This window comes from Dipodomys spectabilis, unplaced genomic scaffold (genome assembly GCF_019054845.1).
Source record: "Dipodomys spectabilis isolate Male_0828 unplaced genomic scaffold, ASM1905484v1 ptg000017l, whole genome shotgun sequence".
Lineage (NCBI taxonomy): Eukaryota > Metazoa > Chordata > Mammalia > Rodentia > Heteromyidae > Dipodomys > Dipodomys spectabilis.
The window spans coordinates 6,808,953-6,833,013 of NW_024870694.1; the positions used below are offsets into that span (position 1 = coordinate 6,808,953).

General features: G+C 40.8%; 2 protein-coding genes and 1 pseudogene across 4 annotated transcripts in view; 2 read left to right on the forward strand and 1 right to left on the reverse strand.

Moving 5' to 3' along the window:
- The window catches only part of Hspbap1 (HSPB1 associated protein 1), a 33,875-nt gene extending 14,532 nt beyond the window's left edge, over positions 1–19,343 (reverse strand). The window contains exons 1-4 of one of the 3 annotated variants that reach the window (XM_042667669.1): positions 19,332–19,343; positions 14,099–14,108; positions 10,047–10,232; positions 2,320–2,501 (exon numbers count right to left, since the gene is read on the reverse strand). In XM_042667669.1, the coding sequence (XP_042523603.1) occupies positions 2,320–2,501; positions 10,047–10,185 (321 nt within the window). In that variant the 5' untranslated portion in view covers positions 10,186–10,232; positions 14,099–14,108; positions 19,332–19,343. Of the gene's footprint in view, positions 1–2,319; positions 2,502–10,046; positions 10,233–14,098; positions 14,109–19,037; positions 19,168–19,331 lie in introns of those variants that run through there. The other 2 variants (XM_042667661.1, XM_042667678.1) reach the window with 2 other exon arrangements.
- On the forward strand, positions 12,075–16,131 carry LOC122099648 (annotated as a pseudogene).
- Positions 19,344–20,469: 1,126 nt separating the features above from the next.
- Slc49a4 (solute carrier family 49 member 4) overlaps positions 20,470–24,061 on the forward strand; it is a 67,620-nt gene continuing 64,028 nt past the window's right edge. The window contains exon 1 of the mRNA XM_042669369.1: positions 20,470–20,933. Within this exon, the coding sequence (XP_042525303.1) occupies positions 20,588–20,933 (346 nt within the window). The 5' untranslated portion in view covers positions 20,470–20,587. The remainder of the gene's footprint in view (positions 20,934–24,061) is intronic.

Genomic DNA, 24,061 nt, shown 5'->3' on the forward strand with positions numbered 1-24,061 from the left:
CTCAGTAAACCAACTTCATCCCAATTGCCAATGTATGACATTACAAAAGATCCTTTCTAGAGCTGGCACTGGTGGCTCATGCCTATAATCCTAGCTACTCAGGAGGCTGAGATCTGAGGATCGCGGTTCAAAGCCAGCCTGGGAAGAAAGTTCATAAGACTCCAATTAACCACAGAAAAAGCCAGAAATGGTGCTGTAGCTCAAATGGTAGAGCGCTAGTCTTGAGCAAAAGATGCTTAGGGACAGCACCCAGGTTCAGAGACCAAGGCCCAGGAGTAGAAAAAAAAAAATCCATTCTATGCAAGGATTTTATTAGAAGAGTAAAAAGGGTTTATTTGCTGTGGGTTCAGATTCTATATTGTGATGAATTTTGAAGAAACTATACTGTGTCAGGTTTGGTGTGATATGCAAAAATTCCACAATTCTCTGAAAAGCCTGTTAAAATACTCCTCCTTTTTCAGCTGCATATTGATGTGAAGCAAGGTTTTCTTCATATCCTTCACACACACCAGCAAATTTCAATGACCTAAATGATAATCTGGCCATCTTCAATAGCCAGATATTAAATAAATATAAAAATATAAGAGTCTACTTTTTAAATGACCTTAACAATTTTAATATATAATATATAACTTTAATATATTTACTTTCTTTAAATTGTGTCATTAATATTTATATTTAACATTTAATGGGCTTATTATGTGATTTCACATGAATTGATTTTTAAGACCTATCAATTTTAATGTTCATTTACCATTTTATACCAATGTAAAGAACAACAATAAATTAAGATTTGGGAACTGACTGAATTACAATAATGAAAGCAAAACAAGAACTTAGGTACTTATGATATAAGAAGAGTTGATGCTCTGAAAACTTTGAGAAGAAAGATGATAAAATTCAATAGATTTGGGGAAGGGGGAGGCTGGGAAGGGATGTGAAGGGTAAACAAAGGAGGAGGCTGCAATGCTTGGTAAGAAATGTACGCATTATCCTGCTCATGTAATTGTAACCCCTCTGTACAGTATGTTCACAAATAAAATAAAATTAAATTTAAAAAAATTCAATAGATTTGGTTGTTCACAGCAGAATGAATCACTATAACCTGACAGAAACCTCATCTGACTACACATATCAGATTTTACAAGGGCTTAATTGGAATTCCAGTACATTTACAAAAGGCTTTCTTTTATATCACACTTCATGCCAGGTCACATGCCTGCCTGTTGGAGACATGGTTGGATGCTACAGACAACTGGAGGGGTCAAATGAGCACCACTGGAGGCAGCAGGAGAGGGACTCAGTTGGGCTAGAAGGGTGCTATCCATCTGCAAAGCCCCACAGGGCAGCTGCATGTGTTTGAAGGCACAGTGCTAGTGACAGCTCTGGAGGGAGATCACACATGGCAACCCATTCTTGGTTGCATAATCTTTGTTCCTTATTTTTCTTAAAATGGGGATCAGTATTAAAATCATTAATTTACTGGGAGGATTCTAAATGTAAGGCACTTATAAAAGGACCAAGGACAAGTACTTGATATATATTACTACTTTACAGGTCTTAATCTGCAATCCACATTAATAACTCACAGAGAAAAAGAACATTACAGGCTGAACAGAAACTGTTCTGGAGCCAAGGAACCACTGTCCCATGTAAGTAGGAGGAGCAGGAATGGGAGAGATTTTTTTTTTTCCCCAGAGAACCAGGGGCAGAGTGAAGGATTCCAGCTAAGACAGTTATCCAAATGAGCTCCATGGGACCACTCCCACTACCATCCTACACCTAGGACAAGGCAGAAAGCAGAGCAGGGTGTTTTCAAGATCACCACAGGTCATTTGAGGTTGCAAACCCTGGTCAGTGTCAACACAGGGAAAAGAATGTCCATATTCTCACTTCTGCAGTTCATTCATTCTCACACTTCTGAGCTCTATCCACTACTGAATACCTGGTAACATCCCAAATGCCTCTCACAGAATCAGATTTGCACCTCTACCTGTCTCACTGACAGAGCAGGAACTTCTGTGTAGATTAGGAGGAAGTAAGGTTTATATACCACCTGTTTATAGTACATTTCAAAGGCAACGGAAGGATGTGAGGAAAGATGAGTAAGAAAACTGACATAGCTGCTCATCTATGTGAGCCAAATGTCATATGTCTCTGAGGCAGACCCTTCTACTCCACTGGGCGAAATCCCCAAAACACACTGACTACTTATGACAGAAAGTAGCAGTGAAAGAATAAGATACCAGGAAGATGTGGATCTACCATCTTTTCTTGTGAGCCAGTTCTCACTAAGATGGAAAGGACTTCATTACTTACCTGAAAAACATCTGCCCTGTCTTCAAATAGACTAATTAAATATTTATAGTCAGCATAAGCCCAGAATTTGGAATGATCATAATCTCTAAATGGTCCAGAAATACGAGGTTGGTCAGCATTCCAGGTCAAAAACTCTTCAAGTGTAGCCTCCACGTAACTACATGCAGTTTCAAACTGAGGAACTACAACGTAAGAGAACATAACTTTAAATGTATAATGAACAGTTTCAAATATACTATTGGTACTTTTTAAATAAAGGTAATTTCCTCTTTGTGTGTATGGGTGGGTGGTACAGCAGTTTGCAGCTACACCTAGCACTAGTTTGGGAACACTCTACCATTTAAGCCACACCTCAGTCCTTTTCCTTTTACTCATTTTTCAGATAGGGTCTCAAGCTTTCTTGAGAATGGCACAATCCTCTCATCTCTACCTTCCACACAGCTGGATTACAGATGTGTGCTACCACAAACTTGTGAACCCACCAAAGTTAATTTCAACCCACTTCACCAAAAAACCAAACTATTATATTAATAGTAACTAAAAATTAATTTGTACTTGTTATATAATTAGAACCATTTAACCATTCACAGTACAGCATAAAAGTGAAAAACATAGTTTTACTCTTGTATTCCCAGCTGAGTATATCTGTATGGTGTATATCTGTAATTCCAGTACTCATGGGGCAGAGGCAAGGAGGATGGTGATTTGAAGCCAGTCTAGGCTGTATAGCAAGTTCCAGGCCATCCTGAACTCCAGAGCCACCCGTTCCCAAAATAAAGGGTGGCAAGATTTAAAAACAAGCCTTATTATGGCCTGATTTAGTGATCCAGTAGAAGAACTGAGATGATTAATTCTCCAAGACCCATAAGGGTGAGATTAGAACTGCTTCCCTATAATGCTAAGACATTAATTGTCTTTTTCACTCTTACTCTCTTATGATTGTGCTGTGTTTTCCAGAGACTCCATGAAGTATATGATATCCTTGCACTGACAGCTGGTAGGGCATGCACTTATATTTTTAGGTTTTAAAAGCTCTCCATTTTGTTCCAATATAGTTAGTGTTACAAATGACAAATCACACCACCCAAAACTCACTGGGGTCCTCAATGATGTTGAAATGTAGATGGATCTTATGCTCACTGAGTATGAGAGAAAAGGCAGTGAAGAAAGGTACTAGGAAGATTCTAACTTAGGATCTTTAAGTATGTAATTTATAATTAACACCATGCTTGTAGGAACAGAAAAGAAAAGAGTGTATTTTTGAATTTAGAATGTATTTAAACAAGGCTAGATATGGTTATACATGCCTATATTCCCAGCAATCAAAGGCTGGGACAAGTGGATCATGAGTTAAAGGCTACTTTGGGCTACATAGCAAGATCCTGTTTCAAAAGGGAGACAAAAGTGTATTTCAAAGATAAAGCATTTGGCTACAACAATACAACTTGAGGCACTGTATAATTAGATATAAACTTCTGTGTTGCATGTGGGAGCAGAGCAGGAAAGCTTTGAGAGGGAAGCCCATTATCTGTTCCTGGTGGTTTACTGTTATGGAGTCTTAGATTGATGTGAGAGCAACAAAATTAATTTAATCTGCAAATAGCAGAATACTGTAAATGAACACAAGGGAGTTAGTATTTAAGAAATCAGATTATAATCTTTGCAAAGCATGAAATCCTTTCAGGAAAATATGCAGATCAGTTCTGACACTTAGCAAATACTATTAGTAGCAGATACCATTGTTAGTACTTCTCATACATTTACTTGCAACCTTTCAAACTCAACTGAATTAGAAGAATGGTATGACAATCCTTCTTCCTTTCAACAGCTTTTCTATTTTTTTCTCTTCCTTCTTGAACCATTTATAATTACAGAATCATTCTTTTCCCTTCCCTTATTTTTCCTAACACCACAGAGAGAAGGAACAGTACCAAAGAATCATTCAAATCCATCTACTTCATCAACTTACCACATTTGCAAAGCATGAAAAGTTCATAAATACAATGATCTAGAAGATAAAAATCTACATACACAGTAACTATTTAAATTTTTTATAAACTTTTGAGAAGCACTTAAAAAAGTGCCTGGCATGTAGCAAACTATCAAAACATTTAAGATTTAATATCACTGACATCATCAATATTTCACTAAAATAGCATAAGAGTACATAGTTATATTTTTATTAGCAAAAATGAAAATGAGAAGAAAACTTCATAATAAATGATAAACAGGAATCATTTCTCATTATTTTAGTAACTTCTACTGTAAAACTAAAGAAATTACATTGTTTCTGGGAGCCAGTGGTTCATGCCTATAATCCTTGCTACTCTAGAGGCTAAGAGCTGAGGGTCTCAGTTGGAAGCCAGCCTGAGCAAGAAAGTCTGTGAGATTCTTATCTCCAATTAACCACCAAAAGGGCAGAAGTGGCTGTGGCCCCAGTGGTAGGGCACTAGCTTGGGAGCAAAAAAGATTTGGGGCAGTACCTAGGACCTGAATTCAAGCCCTAGGACCAACATACACATACAAGAAAAAGAGGAGAGGAGAGGAGAGGGGAGGGGATGGGAGGGGAGGGGAGAAAAGGGGAGAGGGGAAGGGAGGGGAGGAGAGGGGAGAAGGAGGAAAGAAAAAGAGAAAGAGAAAGAGAGAAAGAGAAAGAAAGAAAGAAAGAAAAAAAGAAAAAAAGAAAGAAAAAGAAATTTATATTGTCTTGTAAATTCATTACTACAGAATTCAATCCAACTTACCCAACTAAATACAAGATCCTTTAACTGAAGCCACACTTCCCTTGGGGTGGATATATATAACAGGACTTTCCAGGAGAGGTCACTTTTACAAACAAGTCTGCACAGAACCCCCCCACCCCCCCCCACCCCCAGATCCTGGACTTATTAGAGGACTTCATTTTCTGTCACAGCAAGATCTGAATATTAAAAATGAAAATCTGAAATGTAAAAATTGCACATGAGAACTGCTACTGTCAGGAGAAATTAAAATGATACAATGAATGGAAACGACTGACCTTTTGATTTACATAATGATACCAAAATAGAATCATTTCACTGCTTCCCAGATGAAGGAGCACAAAAGTGCTGTCTGACTTCATTATAGTGACAGTTTTTCTCTGGGTAGTACATTTGTTTTTCTTAGTTTACTTTATGTACTGGAATTACTCCTGTCTAACTTTATCATTATTGTTCTTTTATTTACTGTTGAAGTTGCTTTAGCATCTGGGACTGTCATCCCACTTACTGCCAAGTGTTAGGTAAGAAGAAGCACAACTAAGTTCAGGATTTGGCAGTATGGTGAAAACTGAGCTCAGTTTAAAAAAAAAAAAAAAAAAAAAAAAGTCCTGAAAATATTTTTTTGTCCACCAGGAAAAGTGTGATTTTTTTTTTCAAATTAATTTTCAGAGCTTAATGAATTTTCATTTTAAATCCCATCAGCATTTCAAAGTTCATTTAGATTAATGAAATTCAATGATAATCTAAGAAAGAAGAGTAATATAAGCTGAGAGTAGAATAGTGTTTTTCTAGGGGTCAGAGAGATGGAGAAAAGCTAGTCAATGTAAACTAAGCTATAGATAGGAGAATAATTTCTGGTGTTTGATGACTCATTAAGGTGACTAGATGACTACAATGTACTGTGTGTTTCAGAGGAGCCCAAAGAAATGATGCTGAAAATTTTCTCTCTGCACAAAGAAATAATCGATATTTGAGGTGGAAGATAACTTGATTTGGACATGATATATACATGAAGTGAATTACCACATGCCACATAAATACATCTATCTCTCTATCTCTCTCTCTATCTATCTATCTATCTATCTATCTATCTATCTATCTATCTATCACTCCATGTCAACTAAGAATATAAATATATACAATAAGAAACCAGGTAGAATGAACTATACTTTTAAGCATTAAAATATACACCACTGCGAAAACAGTGTGGTTTTTTTTTTTGTTTTTTTTTGTTTTGTTTTTGTTTTCTGTCAGTCATGGGGCTTGAACTCTGGGCTTGAGCACTATTCCTGCGCTCTTCGGCTCAAGATGGGCACTCTACTGCTTGGACCATAGCACCACTTCTGGTTTTCTGGTGGTTAATTGGAGATAAGTCTCATGGACTTTCCTGCCCGGGCTGGCTTTGAACTGTGATCTTCAGATCTCAGCCTCCTCAGTAGCTAGGATTTACAGGCATGAGCCATCAGAGCCCGGCCTAAAATAGTGTTCTTAAATTGTGTTACTAACCCGAAATGTCATAGCTTAATATGTGACCTAGAAACTAATACATGAATGGGCAAGAACACAGGAATATAATAAAAGTAATTTCTAAAGCTAAAAAAGGTTTAAAAAAGGATTAATCAGTGATACTAGAATTAATGAGATGGATAAAATGTGTATGTTCATACAATAGAATATTTGACAATGAAGAAAAATGAAGCACTGACACATACAGATTGAGTGTCCTTTATCTCAAATGCTTGAGACCCAAAAGTGATTCTAATTTTTTGAATTTTAGAATATTAGTATACGTGTAATGAGCTATCTTAGCAATTGGAACCAAATTCTAAATATGAAATTCATTTATACATATATGTATATCTTATACACACAAATACATACACACACACACAGACTAAAGGTAACACTATCCAATGTTTTTAGTGCACCTGCATTTTGACAATGACCTATCACATTAGGTCAGATGTGCAGCTTTCTACTAGTAATAATCATGTTGGTGCTCAGAAAATCCAGGCTTCAAAGAATTTCAGATTTTAGGGATGTCTCCAAGTAGTCCAAGTCTCACTTGGACTACTATGTGGATGAACCTTGAAAACAAACTAGATGAAAGAACCCAGTGACAAAAGGGCAGATGTTCCCTGACTCTGTTTAAACGATATGTCCTCAATGTGTATTACCTAGTGCTAGGTAAGGCAGAATGGAAATCAGCTACTTAAAGGTAGTGGCCATCTGAACACGATATAAACTGTTTGAAATTCAACAGCAGTAATAGTTACACACTAAATATTAACAGCCCTGAACTGAATGTTTTAAAATGACTAATAGGTTGAATTTGGGGGGGGGGGGGAAGAGGGTCCGGTCATGGGGCCTGATCTCTGGGCCTGGGCGCTGTCCCTCAGCTCTTCAGCTCAAGGCTAGTGCTCTACCACTTGAGGCACAGCGCCACTTCCGGCTTTTTTCTTTTTTCTTATGTGGTGCTGAGGAATTGAACCCAGGGCCTCAGGCATGCAAGGCAAGAGCTCTACCACTGAGCCATCTTCCCAGCCCCTAATAGGCTGAATTTTATGTTGTAGGAATTTGATGTAATTTTTTTGCCCAGTTCTGGGGTTTGAACTCTGGGCCTGGGTGCTGTCCCTGAGCTCCTTTTGCTCAAGGCTAGCATTCTACCACTTGAGTCACAGCTCCACTTCTGGCTTGACAGGAATTTTTTAAAGACCAAGTTATCTTTACTGAAAACACAGATTAGTTTCTTACAACTGCAGAGGTTCATTTCATTTTCTTTTATGCTCAGATATTAACTTGAAAATGTCAAATTACTATGCCCCATCTATAGCACAGAATAATAACAGTACCATTCTAAGAATAGTACCATTCTAGGTGGTAAGCAGATTAACAGAATGGATTCAGGTGAACAGTTAATAGGCCTGAGACAACAGGTTTCAACCCATTTTAGCTGCTAGTAGTGGTAGTAAATCTGCAGTCTAGCCAGGATGTGAAAGAGATACAATTCCTGTTTCTCTTCAAGTTTATATCTAACAGGCTGCTTCAATGAGTGACAGATCTTTTTCAATAGAACCAGGAAGGAAAAAGTACAACCTGATTTTATGTTATTGCTGTTAGTCTGGTCTTTAACTTTAAGATACCATCAACAGTTCATTGCTGTGATTAAAATGAGATACCTGTATAAATAACACTTCTGTCTCTGTCACAGAAGTCTAAGAGGGTTCTAGGCACTAAAAACATGAGAAGAACATGGAGCTATAGATGGGACACGGGGGAACTTTCTAGTTCCTCTTGAGCTATTAATAGATTTCAAAGCCACTTCACTGTGAGGCTTAAATACTGAAATTCTCACCCATATTAAAATACAAATTGGATGCTAGACAACTATTATGGACTTCTTTGTATTTTAACACCATTTCTTTCCTTTACAATAACTGAATTCTAGAGTTAACTGTTAAAGACAATTGTTTTAAGTAGAAATAGAGGGAAAAATGGAAATGTTCGAAAACTTCTATGAAGAAAAGGGAGCAGGCAAAATCAATCTGCTTGAGAATTAAAAAACAAAATAAACAAACAAAACCAAGTAGTAATATGTACTCATAGCCCCAACAATGCTGGAGGTCAAAGTAAGAGGATTGCTAAAACAATTGCCCAGTCTGGGCAACCTAGTACAAGGGAGAGGGAGCAAGGGAGAGAGGAAGAGATGAGTGAGAGGACAGAAAGAGGAAGGGAGGAAAGGAAGGAAGAAGAGAGGGCAAGTAAAAGGACAGAAGGAGAGGGAGAGAGAGGGGTCTGGGGATTTAGGTTGGTAATAGAGTGCTTGCTTAACTTGTATAAGTAGGATTTGGTCCTTAATACCATATACTCATAAACAAACATCATTACATATGTTCCATATTTTTTAAACACAATACAGGCAGCCAGTAAAGCAAAGGACAAAAATTACAATTAAAACCAAGCACTATCAATAGTCTGAAGCCACAAATAAAAGAACATACTCTACAGATGTCAAGGTAGGGAAGGGGTGACATTGTCCAAAAAGAGATGTACTCTTGCCAGTCTTGAGCAAAAGGAGCTCAGGGACCGCATCCAGGCCCCCAGAGGTCATGCTTCAGGACTGGCAAAAAATGTACTCTTTAAGTGGTTTAGGTTAACTGTAACTCCTCTGTGCATCACCTTTATAACAATAATAAAAAAATAAAATATTAAAGGTCTGGGAATGTGGCTCAAGTGGTAGAGCGCTAGCCTTGAGCACAGAGAGGCTCAGGGACAGTGCCCAGACCCTGAGTTCAAGCCCCAGGACTGGCCAAAAAAAAAAAAAAACTATTACAGTGTATTGTTCATTATTAGATTGTATATTAATATTATAACAACAGTATTATAGCGTTCATTTTTTTAGTCAGATGGTAATATAAATAATAGCATGTTAATAAATATTTATTACATGTCTTCCATGTTCGCTGACGTACAATATGTCTGGCAACATGCATAATTCAATACATGAACAAATACATTTTCATTTTATGTGGGAATTTAAACTCAATTGCTTTGTCTTAAAAAAAAATAAGCTACATTATGCCAAACTACTTTCCAAGAGTTTCCAATAAAATTTTTCTAAGTGGGGTGCTTGTGGCCCACACCTGTAATCCTAGCTATTCAGGAGGCTGAGATGTGAGGTTCTCAGTTCAAAGCCAGCCTAGGCTGGAAAGTCCATGAAACTCTTATCTCCAATTAATCACAGAAAAAGCTGGAAGTGGAGCTGTGGCTCAAGTGGTAGAGCACTAGCTTTGAGCAAAAGCAGCTCAGGGACAGCTCAAGGTCCAGAGTTCAAGCTACAGGAACAGAAAAAAAAAATCTATCTATTTATAGAGTGAATGGTTAAAAAGAAGATTGAAGACAAAAAACGTTCCCAGAAATCAGAAATTCCCACTGGGAAGAGGGAGTGGAGTCAACAGACACGGTGATGATGAGTTATAGCCCTACCTGTGTCTCTGCTTTTTAGTCCCATTCTAAATCGTATTTGCTTGCTAGGAAGGAGCTCTGAAATGTGGTTGGCAGTCCAATGTCGTGCTGGCCAATCAGAAGCCATATTAAAGAAAACTGCAGGTTGCTGTAAAGACATTATAATTTCTTTTGCTTTCTCTGGTGTAAAAGGTTTGACATGTTTACCTAGGGAGAAAAATACAATAGATAAGAATTTATTCTGTATAGTCTGAAGAAAAATAGTTAAAATTGCTTCTGTTTGGCAATTCTTTCAGTAACTACACTTCATTTACACACATTGCTTATTGTGTATAGAAATATTTGGCCTCCAAAAGAACTATGAATTCTTTTTTTTAGAAGAACCATTAATCCTTAAGTGATTTCTTTCATATTAAATGTTAAATGTCTAAGTGTGGATAAATTCTTTAAAACTGAAAAGATGAATTTGGGATAAAATATTTCTTGAATAGAGGAAATGCTACTCTATGGAAGAAATACCATTCTGAAGGAGTTGCAGAGAGCTAAAGATCCAGAATCTTGGCACTGGAACACACTGCTAGGTGCTAGGCTAGCACTCAGATCACAGACCACTTAGCCTCTAACCTGAGCCTAAGTCTCAGGCTTTGAAACCTATAGACATAAGCCTCTAGTTCTCAAGGCCTAGAGCAATAAGATTTTGCCTTTGGAAGTTCAGACCAATAAGTCTCTCACTCTGAGGACAAGGAATCACAGTTCTCTGATTCTAGGCTATCATAAAGCTTCTGGGTTTGAAAACCCAGCCCATAAGCCTCTGGCATCCAGCATGGAGGGAGTTGTTCACTTTTAGTATTGCTAGCTACAAAATGCAAAAGGATCCTCAGCCAGCTGTATTAATATACAATGTCTTAACCAATGTTCAGTAAAAGCTTACCTTGATTGCAATACACAAACCTTCCTGGACATGGAGTGCCTGGATTCTATGTGTATGAAAATGGAAAAGCCATATTTTTCATATTTTTAATAGGTGTGTGAGACTGATTAAAACTCACCTAAGACAGGATAGCAAGAGAAAGGCATACAGATTTCATTTAGTAACGTTTACAAGTTCCTAAGAGTCTTCATAAGAAAAAATTAAAAATAACAGAAGCAGTGACAGCAAAACACTTACACACCAGGTCAGACAGAACTATAAACTGTGAAAACATGGCATGACAAAGAGGTCTGGGCTAGAACAAGAAATGAAAGAAAAACGACCAGAAGTTAATAGTTAGTTAACAAGGTTTATGCCTTGACGGCCCAGTTAGAAGAGTAACTTCCTTTCTCCTGCTACAGGAAAGTAACTTTGCCAGTTTTATCTCCTGCTTTTTGAAGAAAAAGGAAGTCAAAATTCTTCTGGCATTCCTGTTTTCCAAGTGCCTTTAACCTCAATAATCAATGTCAGTAGGGCATATTTTAATTCCTTGTGGTGCTATGTAAAGCTTTGATAGAGTTGTTAGTGTAGCTTTGCTATAGAGATCATGCTACAGCCTAGCATGATCAAGGACCTGGGCTTACTTCCCAGTCCCAGCACTGGGAAGGAAGGATGGAAGGCAAGAGGATGCAGAAGCCAAGAAGGAGAGGAGATATATTCATATTCTGTTGTTCATGACACATAAATTGGAATTATCCCCAAGAAAATGAAGCAAAGTCTCAAAAACCCATCCATTATTCCAGCAACTCATATTATAAACATGCATATATACTATATATATAGTATACAAGTAGATACAAAATGTCTACTACCACACATTATAACAACTAAAAATGTAAACAATCTAATGCCCCAAAGTATGAAGATACTTACTAAATAATAACATAACAATCTCCCGGCACATTATATCTCCTAAAAGCAAAAATGATAGCTATTGTAGAAAAGTGTGCAGGTGTGCGATGAGAAGAGAGAGTAGGGACTGAAATTGATTGAGTGTTACTGCAAAAGCTATGCAAGAAGTGGAATAATAAGATCGTAAATAAAAACAGGCTGTCAGTGAGGAAGGCAGGAATGACAAGATGAAGAAATACAAAGAGAATAATATCAAAGACTATTTCAACCAGAGATGTGGGTGGGTATTAGATAATCAAAACAAAACTAGATGTTTCCAGACTGTAACTTGATATAACATAAGTCAAGTGCAACAGCTTGTTCTGTTTAAGAGGTTGAAAATTAATTTCAAACATGATCATCATACCAATACCATCTATTCACTGTGTTCATCTTTTCCTTTAAGAAGCTTATAAAATACTGACAAAATATTTTATTTCCATTATCCACAGGATAAAGTGGAAGCTCTGAGGTCAGATGAACTAGAACTAGACATCAGGTCTCCAGATCCCAAGACCACTCTTCTTCCTACCATACAATCCTATTTCTAGGAATTTAAACTGTAGATAATTGAGGGTTGAAAATTCTGTAAAGAGTATGACCTGAAAAGATAACTAGGGTCAGGAAATCTTAACAGAGATAATAATCTATGTGTGCTTTGGAGAGAGACAAAGTTGAGGGAATGAGGGGGCCTGTTACATCTACAGGAATTACTGGTAGTGGTCTGCCTACTCAATAGCTAGCCTCTTCTTCCTCACCAACAGAACTCAGAGAAGAATGGCTGAAAATTATATTTCTGAGATTCCTTTGCAGACAGGAGTGGACAGAGATACCTACCTAGAAGTTGTTGAGTCAGCCATTTTGCCTTAGAAAGTAGCCATTTGGGGAAATAAAAGAAAAGCCCAAGAAACTGCAAGGGTTTCCTGAAGAACGCAAAAGATGTACATCTTCATGGCACTAAACTCCATTATTATTTGTAACTAGAGATTCACCTCACCTTCTCCAAGCAAGAGCATTTTGAAAAGCAACCGTAGTCACCTAAAAGTACGTAGGCTGGCTGAATCATGGCTGGTCCGACACCTGTAACATTCTTCCATTTTCAAAATAGTAAAATATTCAATCTCTGAACATTTTGCTTCTAGAAATTTAAAGAGCAGACGACAACAGAAGCATTTTCTAAGTTGGCTAGTTAAAATAGGGTAGAGATGTATTTATTCTACTTATCTTAGATCACACAGCTTTGGGCATTCTCTGGACAGTTCTCATATTTAGGCATCTAGCTACACTTTTTACAAATACATATCCATACATTAATAACACAGGAAGTTTTTTGTTCTTATTTTTCCTCATCATTTTGTGCTGATACTAGGCCTAAACTCAGGGTCTGGGTGCTGTCCCTTGGCTTTTCTTTGCTCAAGGTTGCCACTCTATCACTTGAAGCACAGCTCCACTTCCAGCTTCTTGGTGGTTAATTGAAGATGAGAGTCTTATAGACTTTCTTGGCAGACTGGCTTTGGATCCTGATCTAAATCTTAGCCTCCTCAGTAACTAGGATTACAGTTGTGAGCCACCTATGTCCAGTGTGAGTACTGTTTAACAGATCAGTTTCATGGAAGTTAATTTTTTCCCCAGCAAAATGCCCAAATTTAAAGAGGTATTTAATGACCTGATCTAAAAATCCCACACATCGGAGAGATTATTTAACAGAAAACCTCCAAACTAAAATTTGCTGAGAATGCACCTTATGTCTAATAACCATACACATTAAGTGCCAAACATTTGCTAAATAAATGAAAAGTGCTATAAAGTGTGTGTAAAAGCAAGCAGTAGGATATTCTCCATAACAGGAAATTAGCATATCTTACAGAATTTCAAGCCCATCAGTGAAATAAAACAATCAGCTGGTTGGGAGATAAAACTAATTTGGTTTCTGATAGTTTAATCAACAATGAACTGGGCCATTAAATTAGCAAGTTTAAGTCTTACAATTGCCCTAAAAGAAGAATGCAAGGTTAGACTTGATTAAATAGCCTAGGGATGCACCCAGTCATTACATGCCCGGAATATCTGCAAAGAGATATAAAAATTCTGATGTAATTTCAATAATTTTTAAAGGATATGTATGTTTAGGTTCAAGATTGCAGCAAGCAGCAATTTCTAACTAGATGATTTAGAAATTGCTGTAAAAAGATTACTAATCCAGGTCTTGCACCTCAGTCTTTCTCCCTTCAAATGTAGCAAATTCAGACTATTTGTTACAGCTTGGTTATAATTTTTCTTTAGCGACAGGGTAACATCAAAAAGCAAATTGCCCCATTTCTCAGAAACTTTTAAAAAATTAATGCAAAACACAAGGTAAGTAAAAACAAAATTTCTCTGAATTTGCCAGCAATCTGGCTTCAGCCAATAATACCTACCTTGGATTTTTATCTGAGATTTAGAATAAATGACAAGAATAGGAAACATTCACCAAGTTTCTAGAAAAAATTGATAGAATATAGCAAAGGTAAAGATCCGGAAATGCAAATTAATTTGTCTTTCATATTAGATATAATACTAATGGAAAAATTATGGGCATTTAAAGACTTTTAGGAAGGGTAAGGGGTGGCTCATGCTTATAATCCCAGCTATTAGGATATTAGGATCAGGAAGTAGATATCAGGAAGAATACAGTTTGAAGGCATGGGTAAAAAGTTGGTGAGACACTATCTCAACAAAGAAGCTGGGTAGGAGTGGTCATGTGCCAGTCATCCCAGATACACAGGAAACATAGGTAGGAAAGCCTACCCTGACAAAAACTAAACACTTTATCAAGAAAAATAACAAAAAAGAAAAGAAAAGGAAAGGAAAGAACTGGGTACCAGTGGCAGAGGCAGAGACCTGAGGATTGCTGTTCAAAGAGCCAGCCCAGACAGTAAAATCCATGAGACTCCTATCTCCAATTAACCAGCAAAAAGCTAGAAGTAGAGCATAGCTCAAGTTGTAGAGTGCTTGCCTTGCGCACAAAAGCTCTAGAACAGTGTCCAGGCTCTAAGTTCAAGTCTCAGTGCCAGCTCAAAAAATATAAATAAAATAAAAAGAGGAGGAAAATATTTTAGAAGATGGTATGAATTATAATTCAAAGAACTGTCACAGGAATACAGTATATGTAAAAGGATCCAAGTCCTGACAAGGCAAGATAATGTATCTCCAAATATATACTTATATATACATACATATGTGTATATGCAAATATATGGGTTTTGTTAATGTGAAAATTATTTTGTGTTTATATTCATATATATATGTGTGTATAAAATTTTAAAACCATGGGATAGTAGCTATGATGTGGTGATGTCAGAAGACTGGTGGAATCATATCTAAGATTATTAAGATTGACAGTAAAATTTATGCCAAATATAATTTTTCATCTTGCATCCATTATTTTAAATGTCAGTACAAACTTAGAAAATTCTTCTGAAAGTAGCATAATGCTTAAGTAACATGATAAATGGTCTAGAAGGTGGTCCTTTGCCACTGAGGAAATCACAACTTTTAGTGTTAAGGCTGTTGAGACATAATTGTTATTGCCAAGCTTGATGTCCTATGAATACCCTCATCCTGAGGCTAGGCACATGAGTTATTTTCAGGCTGAATATTTACCAAGGGTCCATAGGCCTTTGGAATTCTTGCTATCCACTTTCACTTGTAGCTCTTACTCAGTTATCTCTGAAACTATGTCTTCTTAAAAAATGCCTCCCCTAGTGCTGCTGTGGCTCAAAGTGATAGAATACTAGCCTTGAGTGAAAATGCTCAGAAACAGTACCCAGGCGCTGAGTTCAAGCCCCAGTACAGAAAAAAAAAATCTTAAAATAAAATCACAATTGTCTAATGAAAAAAAAAAAAAAAAAATGCCTCCCCTGCCGCCACAGCACCCATGACAAGGCTTGTGGTGAAGGAGGGCAAAAAGAAAGAAGCAGGTTCTGAAGCTCACCTTGGACTATACCCACCCTGTAGAAGATGGAAGCATGGCTGCTGACAATTTTGAGCTGTTTCTATGAGAGAGACTGAAGGTGAACAGAAAAGCTGGGAATGTTGCTGGAGGGGAAGTCATCACTGAGAGGAGTGGTTAGCCAGGACTTTGAAATATCTCACCAAAAGAATAATCTACATGGTTGGCTATGTGTAATTGCTAACAGCAAAGAGTTATAAATTGCTTCCTTCCAGATCAACCAGCACAAAGAAGGGGAGGACAATGAGGATTAAAATTCATTTACCTGGAATATTTTGTATGAGTTCTTGAATAAAACTTAGGTACACAACAAAAATTGGCTCATAAATAGTTATACACTCAAAATAATACTAGTCTTAAACGTAAAACAAAGACAGGTAAATCTGTATTTTTGGTGGTACTAAGGAAATCAGTTGTTTTTTAATGAAGGTAACACTTGAAAAAAAAATGGTGTCTATCTAATGTTCTTTCCAATACCCTAAAGTGTATTCAAAATTTCTACCTAATCTCTTTTTTTTTTTTTTTTTTTTTGCCAGTCATGGGGCCTGAACTCTGGGCCTGGGCGCTGTCCCTCAGCTCTTCAGCTGAAGGCTAGCTCTCTTCTACTTGAGCCAGAGCGCCACTTCCGGCTTTTTCTGCTTATGTGGTGCTGAGGAATCTAACCCAGGACCTCAGGTATGCAAGGCAAGCGCTTTAACACTGAGCCATCTTCCCAGCCCCTCTACCTAATCTCTTCTAATTTTAGCATCCTGTATTTTCTATGATTCAAAACAAAGTGGTTATTTCATCTTACTTTCCATTAAAAAAATCAACAGTGGGTGCTCAAAGAGGTACATCTGTGTGTCAAGAGCTCAGCAATGGAAGCAACCCAAAATGTCCACTGATGGATCAATGTTTTTCTCTACTCTTGCATATTGAGTTATTAAGCATATTCAGAAACAGTTTTAAAGAAAGGGATCAGCTGCAGAGTTTCATGCTCACCTCCATAGTTCCATTTCCTGCACTCAAATCACATCATCACTGAATCCTAATTATCCTAACCCTACAGTAACTATTCCAAATGCTCTTTATTCTCAAGTCCACATCCTCTTCACAACTTGTGATGCCTTGCCCTATTTTTCTGAGAGACTTGAAACCAGGATGCAAAGTTGGCTTACTTTGAAAGGCATCAGCTTTATGAAAAGGGAAGAAAGGAGACAAAAGTTGGGAGGATTGGCAATTTAAAAAGTTAGGATGCTGACAGAAGGAAGTCAGGCTCTTACTGAGTGAATACTCCAGGGTTAGTCAGGACTTTTTCCAGCAAAGATCAGCAGGACAGTTGTAGGTGCAAAGAAAGAAAGAAAGAAAGAAAGAAAGTAGCCAGACAGTAGGAGTTTATCATGTGTTTCTGTCACTGGGAAGGGGCAGCCCCCTTCCAGGCAAACTACTTGATCTCCAAATACACCCATATGGTGCTTTTCTGATCTCTGTCTCCCAGAGCCCGGAGCACCACTATTAGACTTTTGTCACTTGTTACTATCTCATCCCACCCATCTCAAACGATTGCTTTTTTGGAAGAATTTGTTTTCCCCAAGGTGACCCATCTTTAGACTGCTCCTGGTGAGATTGATTGGAACACATTGTAAACCTGTGTGCAAATGTAACAAGAAAATCACTCACCCACCTTGTCTAATTAATGTAGCCTAATACAACAAAACACTCCACAAAGTTTCCGGATCTCTGTGGCAGGATTCAGAACTGCATCAGATGCATGGCACCGAGACCAAGCAACAGCAATCTCTGCTTATGGGCCCCCAACTCAAGCTACATTAGGTTTCCAAAGTAAACAAATCCCTGCTCACCAAAGTCTTAGATTTCCATTTATCTTAAGGATGGGCTCCAATGTTTTGTATCGAATCCTCTCACATTCAAAACATCCTGTACGTGCAACAGCCTATCACTAAATGTGGGAATACGGGACTTTGTAGGGAAGATCAAAAACCTACATGGCATAATCTGAGGGGAGAAGAGGAGGAAACCTCATTCATTAGAAAGTCACTTTATTCCTGGCCTAATGCAAGGTCAGAGAACCCTATGATGAGAAGACCCTGTGACAATAAGACTGAGACAATCCATCGAGGTAGTGAAAAGTGGACAACAGAAGTTTACTTACACTATTTACACCAGAAAGGGGTCTTGAGACTATCTTGTCCTGGGCTAGATACCCAGAACCAAGAGCAGCTTCGACCACCAAGCCTCCAAACCTCCACGAGGCAGTCCTGACCCCCCAACCTTTATTGGTCAGTCTGCAAACCTCCAAAGCTCCAAGGAGGAAGGCTTTTCCCTTTCTCCTTCACTGCAGGCCTCTCCACTCTCCACAGGCCTGCTCTGCTCTGCTCTGCTCCGGGAGGCGCCTCTCCACAGGCCTCTCTAGAGGAAGGCCCCAAACTGCTTCCTTGAGAAGCCCCAAACGGCCTCTCGGGGAGGCCCCAATGACCTCCGAAGGAGGTCCCATATGGCCCCTCGAGGCCTGCCCTGCTCCAGCAAGCTTTCCCCTCCTGCCGTCTCTCCCTCCACTCATACTGCTGTCCTCTCCGCAGTAACTAACTCTGCACTAACGGTTAGTCCCTTACTCTCCTCAGGACTCCTGTCTCCTCCGGACTACCCTACCCTCAGGACCCCGGTTTTTCTCCTACCCGCCCCTCCCTCCCTCCTCTCCCCCCCCTTCCGCCCCGGAGCACACAGTCTATATATACCCAGATAGGCTGCCTCCCTCTCCCACTAACCCCACCACCATTCATGCTCCTCCCCCAAGCCGCCCCCTCTTCAATCCGAATCGGCAGCTCACTACGTGGGGCTCGACGCCCCACCCCTCCAGTAGCAGGCCACGCCCCTTTCAGCGGGAAGCCCCACAACTCCGCGGCCTGCCCCGCCCCCCCCCCCCCCGCGCCCCTCCGGCGGCGCCCCGTGGGGCTGTGACGTCAGCCTCTCCAAGCCAGGCTCTTTCCCGAGGCCTGCTCTGTGGAACCCCACCCCCTACAGCAGGCCGGGCCACGGGGCCACACTGACTATTGGGCCCCGCTGATTGTCGGGGTCCCGCGGGTTATTACATTGGCCACACCAGAGGGACAGGCATGCACTGGGTTCGTATCTAGGTTCTGACGGCGGCAAGACACCTTACCTCTCTCCCCTGAAGCTCCAGCTACTAGGACTGGGTGAGTGCAAGCCTCGGAGCACGCTGCCATGGCTACAGCCAGACGGTTGGAGCTGAAGGTAAATTGGAAGCGGCCGACCGGAAGTAGATCCGCGGTCCTTTTTTCCCTCCTAGTCCCGTCCCGCCCCTGCGCCGGAAACACCGCCCTCGAGCGCCCACGGTGACGCTGCTGGGCGGGGCCACGCACGTTTGTTTTGGTCTGGGGTTGTTGAAAGGCACCAAGCACGTGGTCTGGTTTTCGCTGCTGTGGCTGGCGCTGACCTTATCCTCCTTCTTGCAGTCTTTTCTTAGATTCACTTCTATTTTGCTTCATCCTCTGGCCCTTCCTCCCACCCGCTAGAACTGGCGTTTGTTGTTCTGTGGGGATCCGGGCCACGCCCTGGGTCTGCGGTGCTCCCGGGTCTGTGGCCTCTCATCAGCCTAGGATACCGGGGCAGCTCGGGCGCCTCGGGTAGCCAGCGTCTGGCTTTTGGGGATACCAGGGAATACAAACCCGAGTGTCCTTTGGTGGCGTTCCTGTGACTCACTCCTCATTCCAAACAAGCCAACTTGTTTGGCTTGGGTTTTTCAAGGACACTGACAGCTGTCGGGTTTCAGGATTCCTACGTCGAAACACGATCTGGACAAAAGACGACCAGCCTCCGACGTTTAGGCTGGGTGTCTGGTCAGAAATCACGACCAGAAACGGACCGAGGTCACTTCCATCTTCTGACCTTAAGATTGTCCGATAGATTGCCGGTTAAGTGATAGACAAAGTGAGCAGAAAGATGGTATCGTATACATGATATGTAGATAGTATTATATATCATAGGTCTGTGTGAACTACATTGGCTAGTTTATTGCCATATCACTGGATATGGAAAACACAAAAAGATAAATTGACAAAACTAATACTTCACGGTGCACAGACCTGAAATGGTTTTCACGACGCAATCCCCCGTACCCCTCCTATATTTCCGTCTTAGAGCTCCTGTAACCTCTGAAGTTATAGCCCCAATAAAAATAAAAGTAAGCCACACACCGAAGCAAGCCTTGAGTTCTGTGACCTGAGGTCAGCGGGCTGCGTGTGGGGCACGAGATGTAAACTCAGGCACTTCCGCCAGCACTCCCAGGTGGCTTGCACAACGCCCCGGGTTTCAGGCTCCAGGGGAGCCTCCCTCTCCGACCCAGCCGTCTACTCCACAGCTACTTCCTTTCTTTCGGATCCCCACTGGGACAACTCGGGTCTAGCTCGCGGGCGGCGGTCTTGTCTCCACCCCGCCCAGAGCAGGGCGGACCCCAGACTCCTCCGCTCCGACCCCCGCCCCGCTCGCCCCGCCCCGCCCTGCCCCGCCCCGCCCCACCCCGCCCCACAACTCCCTCTCGAAGGCCGGCTCGGTGGCGCAGGCGCACTAGGCGCGGTCGAGAGGCGGAGGGCTCTCTGGGCGGCTCGGGCTCCGGCTCCTCCGGCCGCGTCTGCGGCGGGCTGGTCGGCAGCCACCGGCGAGCGCAGGGCAGTACCGGCGGGCGGCGTCGCCATGGGCTCGGGCTGGAGCAGCCAGGAGGAGCGGCAGCCGCTGCTGGGACCCGGGCCGGGGCCTGCGCCGGGAGGCGCGCGGCGGGGCCGGGAGGCGGCGGCGGCGGCGGCGTTGCCCGCGGCGGGGCCGGGCCCCGGGCGGGTGTACGGGCGGCGCTGGCTGGTGCTGCTGCTCTTCTCGCTGCTGGCGTTCGCGCAGGGCCTGGTCTGGAACAGCTGGGGCCCCATCCAGAACTCGGCGCGCCAGGCCTATGGCTTCTCCAGCTGGGACATCGCGCTGCTCGTGCTGTGGGGGCCCATCGGCTTCCTGCCCTGCTTCGCCTTCATGTGGCTCCTGGACAAGAGAGGTGAGGGGTCGGGGACGGTGGGGGACGGGGGAGGGGGGTGAAGGAGGAATGGGGCGCTGCCCGGAGCTGTCCACGGGGAGCGGCGCTCTTCTCTTGTCCCTGGCATCCCATCCTAACTTGGGAACCCCCTGTCCCCAAAGCGACAATTGCGGGGAGGCTGCCTTGCACGTGTGTGTGTGTGTGTGTGTGTGTGTGTGTGTGTAGTGTGTGTTCAAGCCCTTTATGTAGCCCTACGGATTTAACGTATCTTTAAATGCTCGAGCTTTTGCCTATTGTGAGCATCGGAGCATTCTAGCGCCCGTGCTACATAGGGTTGTTTTATTTATTTCATGTACCTGCTTTAAAAAAAATCATTCTTAGACCTAAAAGCATTGGGAATATTCAGGGTGAAAGGTCAGAAAAGAGACTGATGATGTCTAGATGTGAGGAAGTAATTAATGAGTTGGCCTTGTGTAATAGGTGACTCCAGTCACGGAAGAACTATTGAGAAACTCAGGTCTGACGCTTGGGTGTCCGGCAGGTGGTGATGGGCATGTGTGTTTATGTCCTAGTAGCTTTCTAGGTGGAGGCTTATGACTAGATGAAGAAAGGCTGTCTTTTACAGAGGGGCCTACTGTCCATCTCACTACCATTTGCCAGTGTGATTATGTGAGGAGAGAGGAAGAGATCATAAGGTTGAGAATCATGGCAATAGATTGTATATTTAACCACAAGAGATTAGATTATCAAGACTCTAGATTTATTAGTTGGATATTGATTGGGAACTACTTTGTATATTTTCTGTTAGTTATTCCCTTTGTTGAAAGGAATTATTTGATGAATTGGATTGTTTGGTCGTATCTGGAAAGCTTAGTCCACTGGGTCTACTATCAGCAAATGCCATTTTCTTCCCGCCACTCATATCAGAAATTGCCAGACAATCCAAAAATTCGTATGGAACAATAAAAGACCCTGAATAGCAAAAACGATCCTTAACAGAAAGAATAGTGCTGGAGGAATATTAAGACCAAATTTCAAACTCTACTACAAAGCCATAGTACTCAAAACAGCATGGTACTGGCACAAGAACAGACCTCAGGACCAATGGAATAGTATTGAAAACCAGAAATGAACCCACAGACCTATAGCCATCTTAATCTTTGATAAGTGAGCTAAAAAAATAGAATGGAAGAAAGACAGCCTCTTTAGTAAATGGTGCTGGCAAAATTGGTTAATCACTTGTAGAAAAATAAAGCTAGATCCTTATATATCACCTGGCACCAGAATCAACTCCAAATAGATCAAAAACCTCGTAGTCAAAGCAGACTTTGAAAACATTACAGGATGGAATAGGAGAAACCCTAGGTCTCCTTAGCACAGGCTGAAATTTTCTTAAAAGAGACCCAGAAACACAACAAATCAAAGAAAGGTTGGACAAATGGGATTGCATGAAGGTGCAGAGCTTCTGCATGGCAAAGGACATAGCTAGCAAGATCAATAGAAAGCCCGTGGATTGGGAGAAGATCTTCACTAGCCATATAATGGACAAGGGTCTCATATCTAAAATATACCTGGAACTCAAAAAATTAAATCCCCCAACAACAAATCCTCAAAGAAACAACTGCCCAATAAATTAATGGGCTAAAGATTTACAGAGAAATGTCTCTGAAGAGGAAAGAAGGATGGCCAATAGACACATGAAGAAATGCTTAACCTCCCTAGCCATAAAAGAAATGCAAATCAAAACAACATTGAGATCCTACCTCACCCCAGTTAGAATGGCTATAATCAAGAACTCTAATAACAACAGATGCTGGAGGGGATGTGGCCAGAAGGGAACCCTACTGCATTGTTGGTGTGAGTGTAAACTTGTTCAACCACTTTGGAAAGTAGTGTGGAGGTTCCTCAAAAGACTCCACATAGAGCTCCCCTCTGACCCAACAATCCCACTTTGGGGCATTTACCCAAATGATCACAAAAAAGACAATACTAAAGCTACCAGCACATCTATGTTTATTACAGCATTATTTACCATTATTTACCATAGAACCAACCCAGATCCCCTCAGTAAATGAATGGATCAAGAAAATGTGGTATATATACACAATGGAATTCTATGCCTCCATCAGAAAGAATGACATTGCCCCATTTGTTAGGAAATGGAAAGACGTGGAAAAAATTATATTAAGTGAAGTAAGCCAGGCCCAAAGAAACATAGGTCCCATGGTTTCCCTTATTTGCAATAACTAGTATATGTCTGAGACAAGCAGAAACGGTCAGATAAGTTGATGTTAGGTGAAATGAACTCCAAGATAAGACTCAAATGGTTTTTCTTTCTTGCGATTGTTTCTAACATATTTATAAGATGATTTCTTTGTTGCTTTGTATGTCCTTCCTCCATGGTATAACCCCTGTTTTCACTGCATTTGATGTTGGCATACTTTGTGGAGGGGAAGGGAAAAAAGCAAAGTATTTAAATAGGGATACAGGTGGACCCATTGCAACAATGAGATGTACAAGTTGTTATGTCAAAAAATGACTTTACAACTTTGGGGGGAGGGTAGGGAGATGGGAAGCGATGAAGGGGAAACAAAGGAGGAGGCAACAATGCTTGACAAGAAATGTACTCATTACCTTGCCCATGTAATTGTAACCCCTCTGTATGGTATTTTCACAAAAAAAAAAAGTAGACTGGGTTAAAAGAAATAGCCAGATATCTCTCTAGGGTCTTTTTTTTTTTTTTTTTTTTAAGTTTTAACTCTGTTTAGGAGTACTCTGACTTCATAACTTAATCATCTCCCAAAGGACCCACCTACTAATTCCATCATTTAGTGGATTAGGATTTCAGTATATGAATTTGAGGGGAACACAAACATTCAGACAGTAGTCTAGGTAGTCATAGTTGCAGTTGTCTGGTATATTGTTGAGGATATAGAATAGCAGGGTGATATTAGCAGTTGTTCTTCTCCCATTCTGACAGTTCCTTCTCAGGTATCCATATGGAAAAGACTAAAGAATTGTTGGCTATGAATTCATTTATAATCAACAGTGCAATTTACTTGCTAAAAAATGGAGAATAATTTTAGGCACAGAGCATGATGTCCAAAAAAAGAGAGAAGTTGTTTGATATATTCTGCTAACAGTTCAGT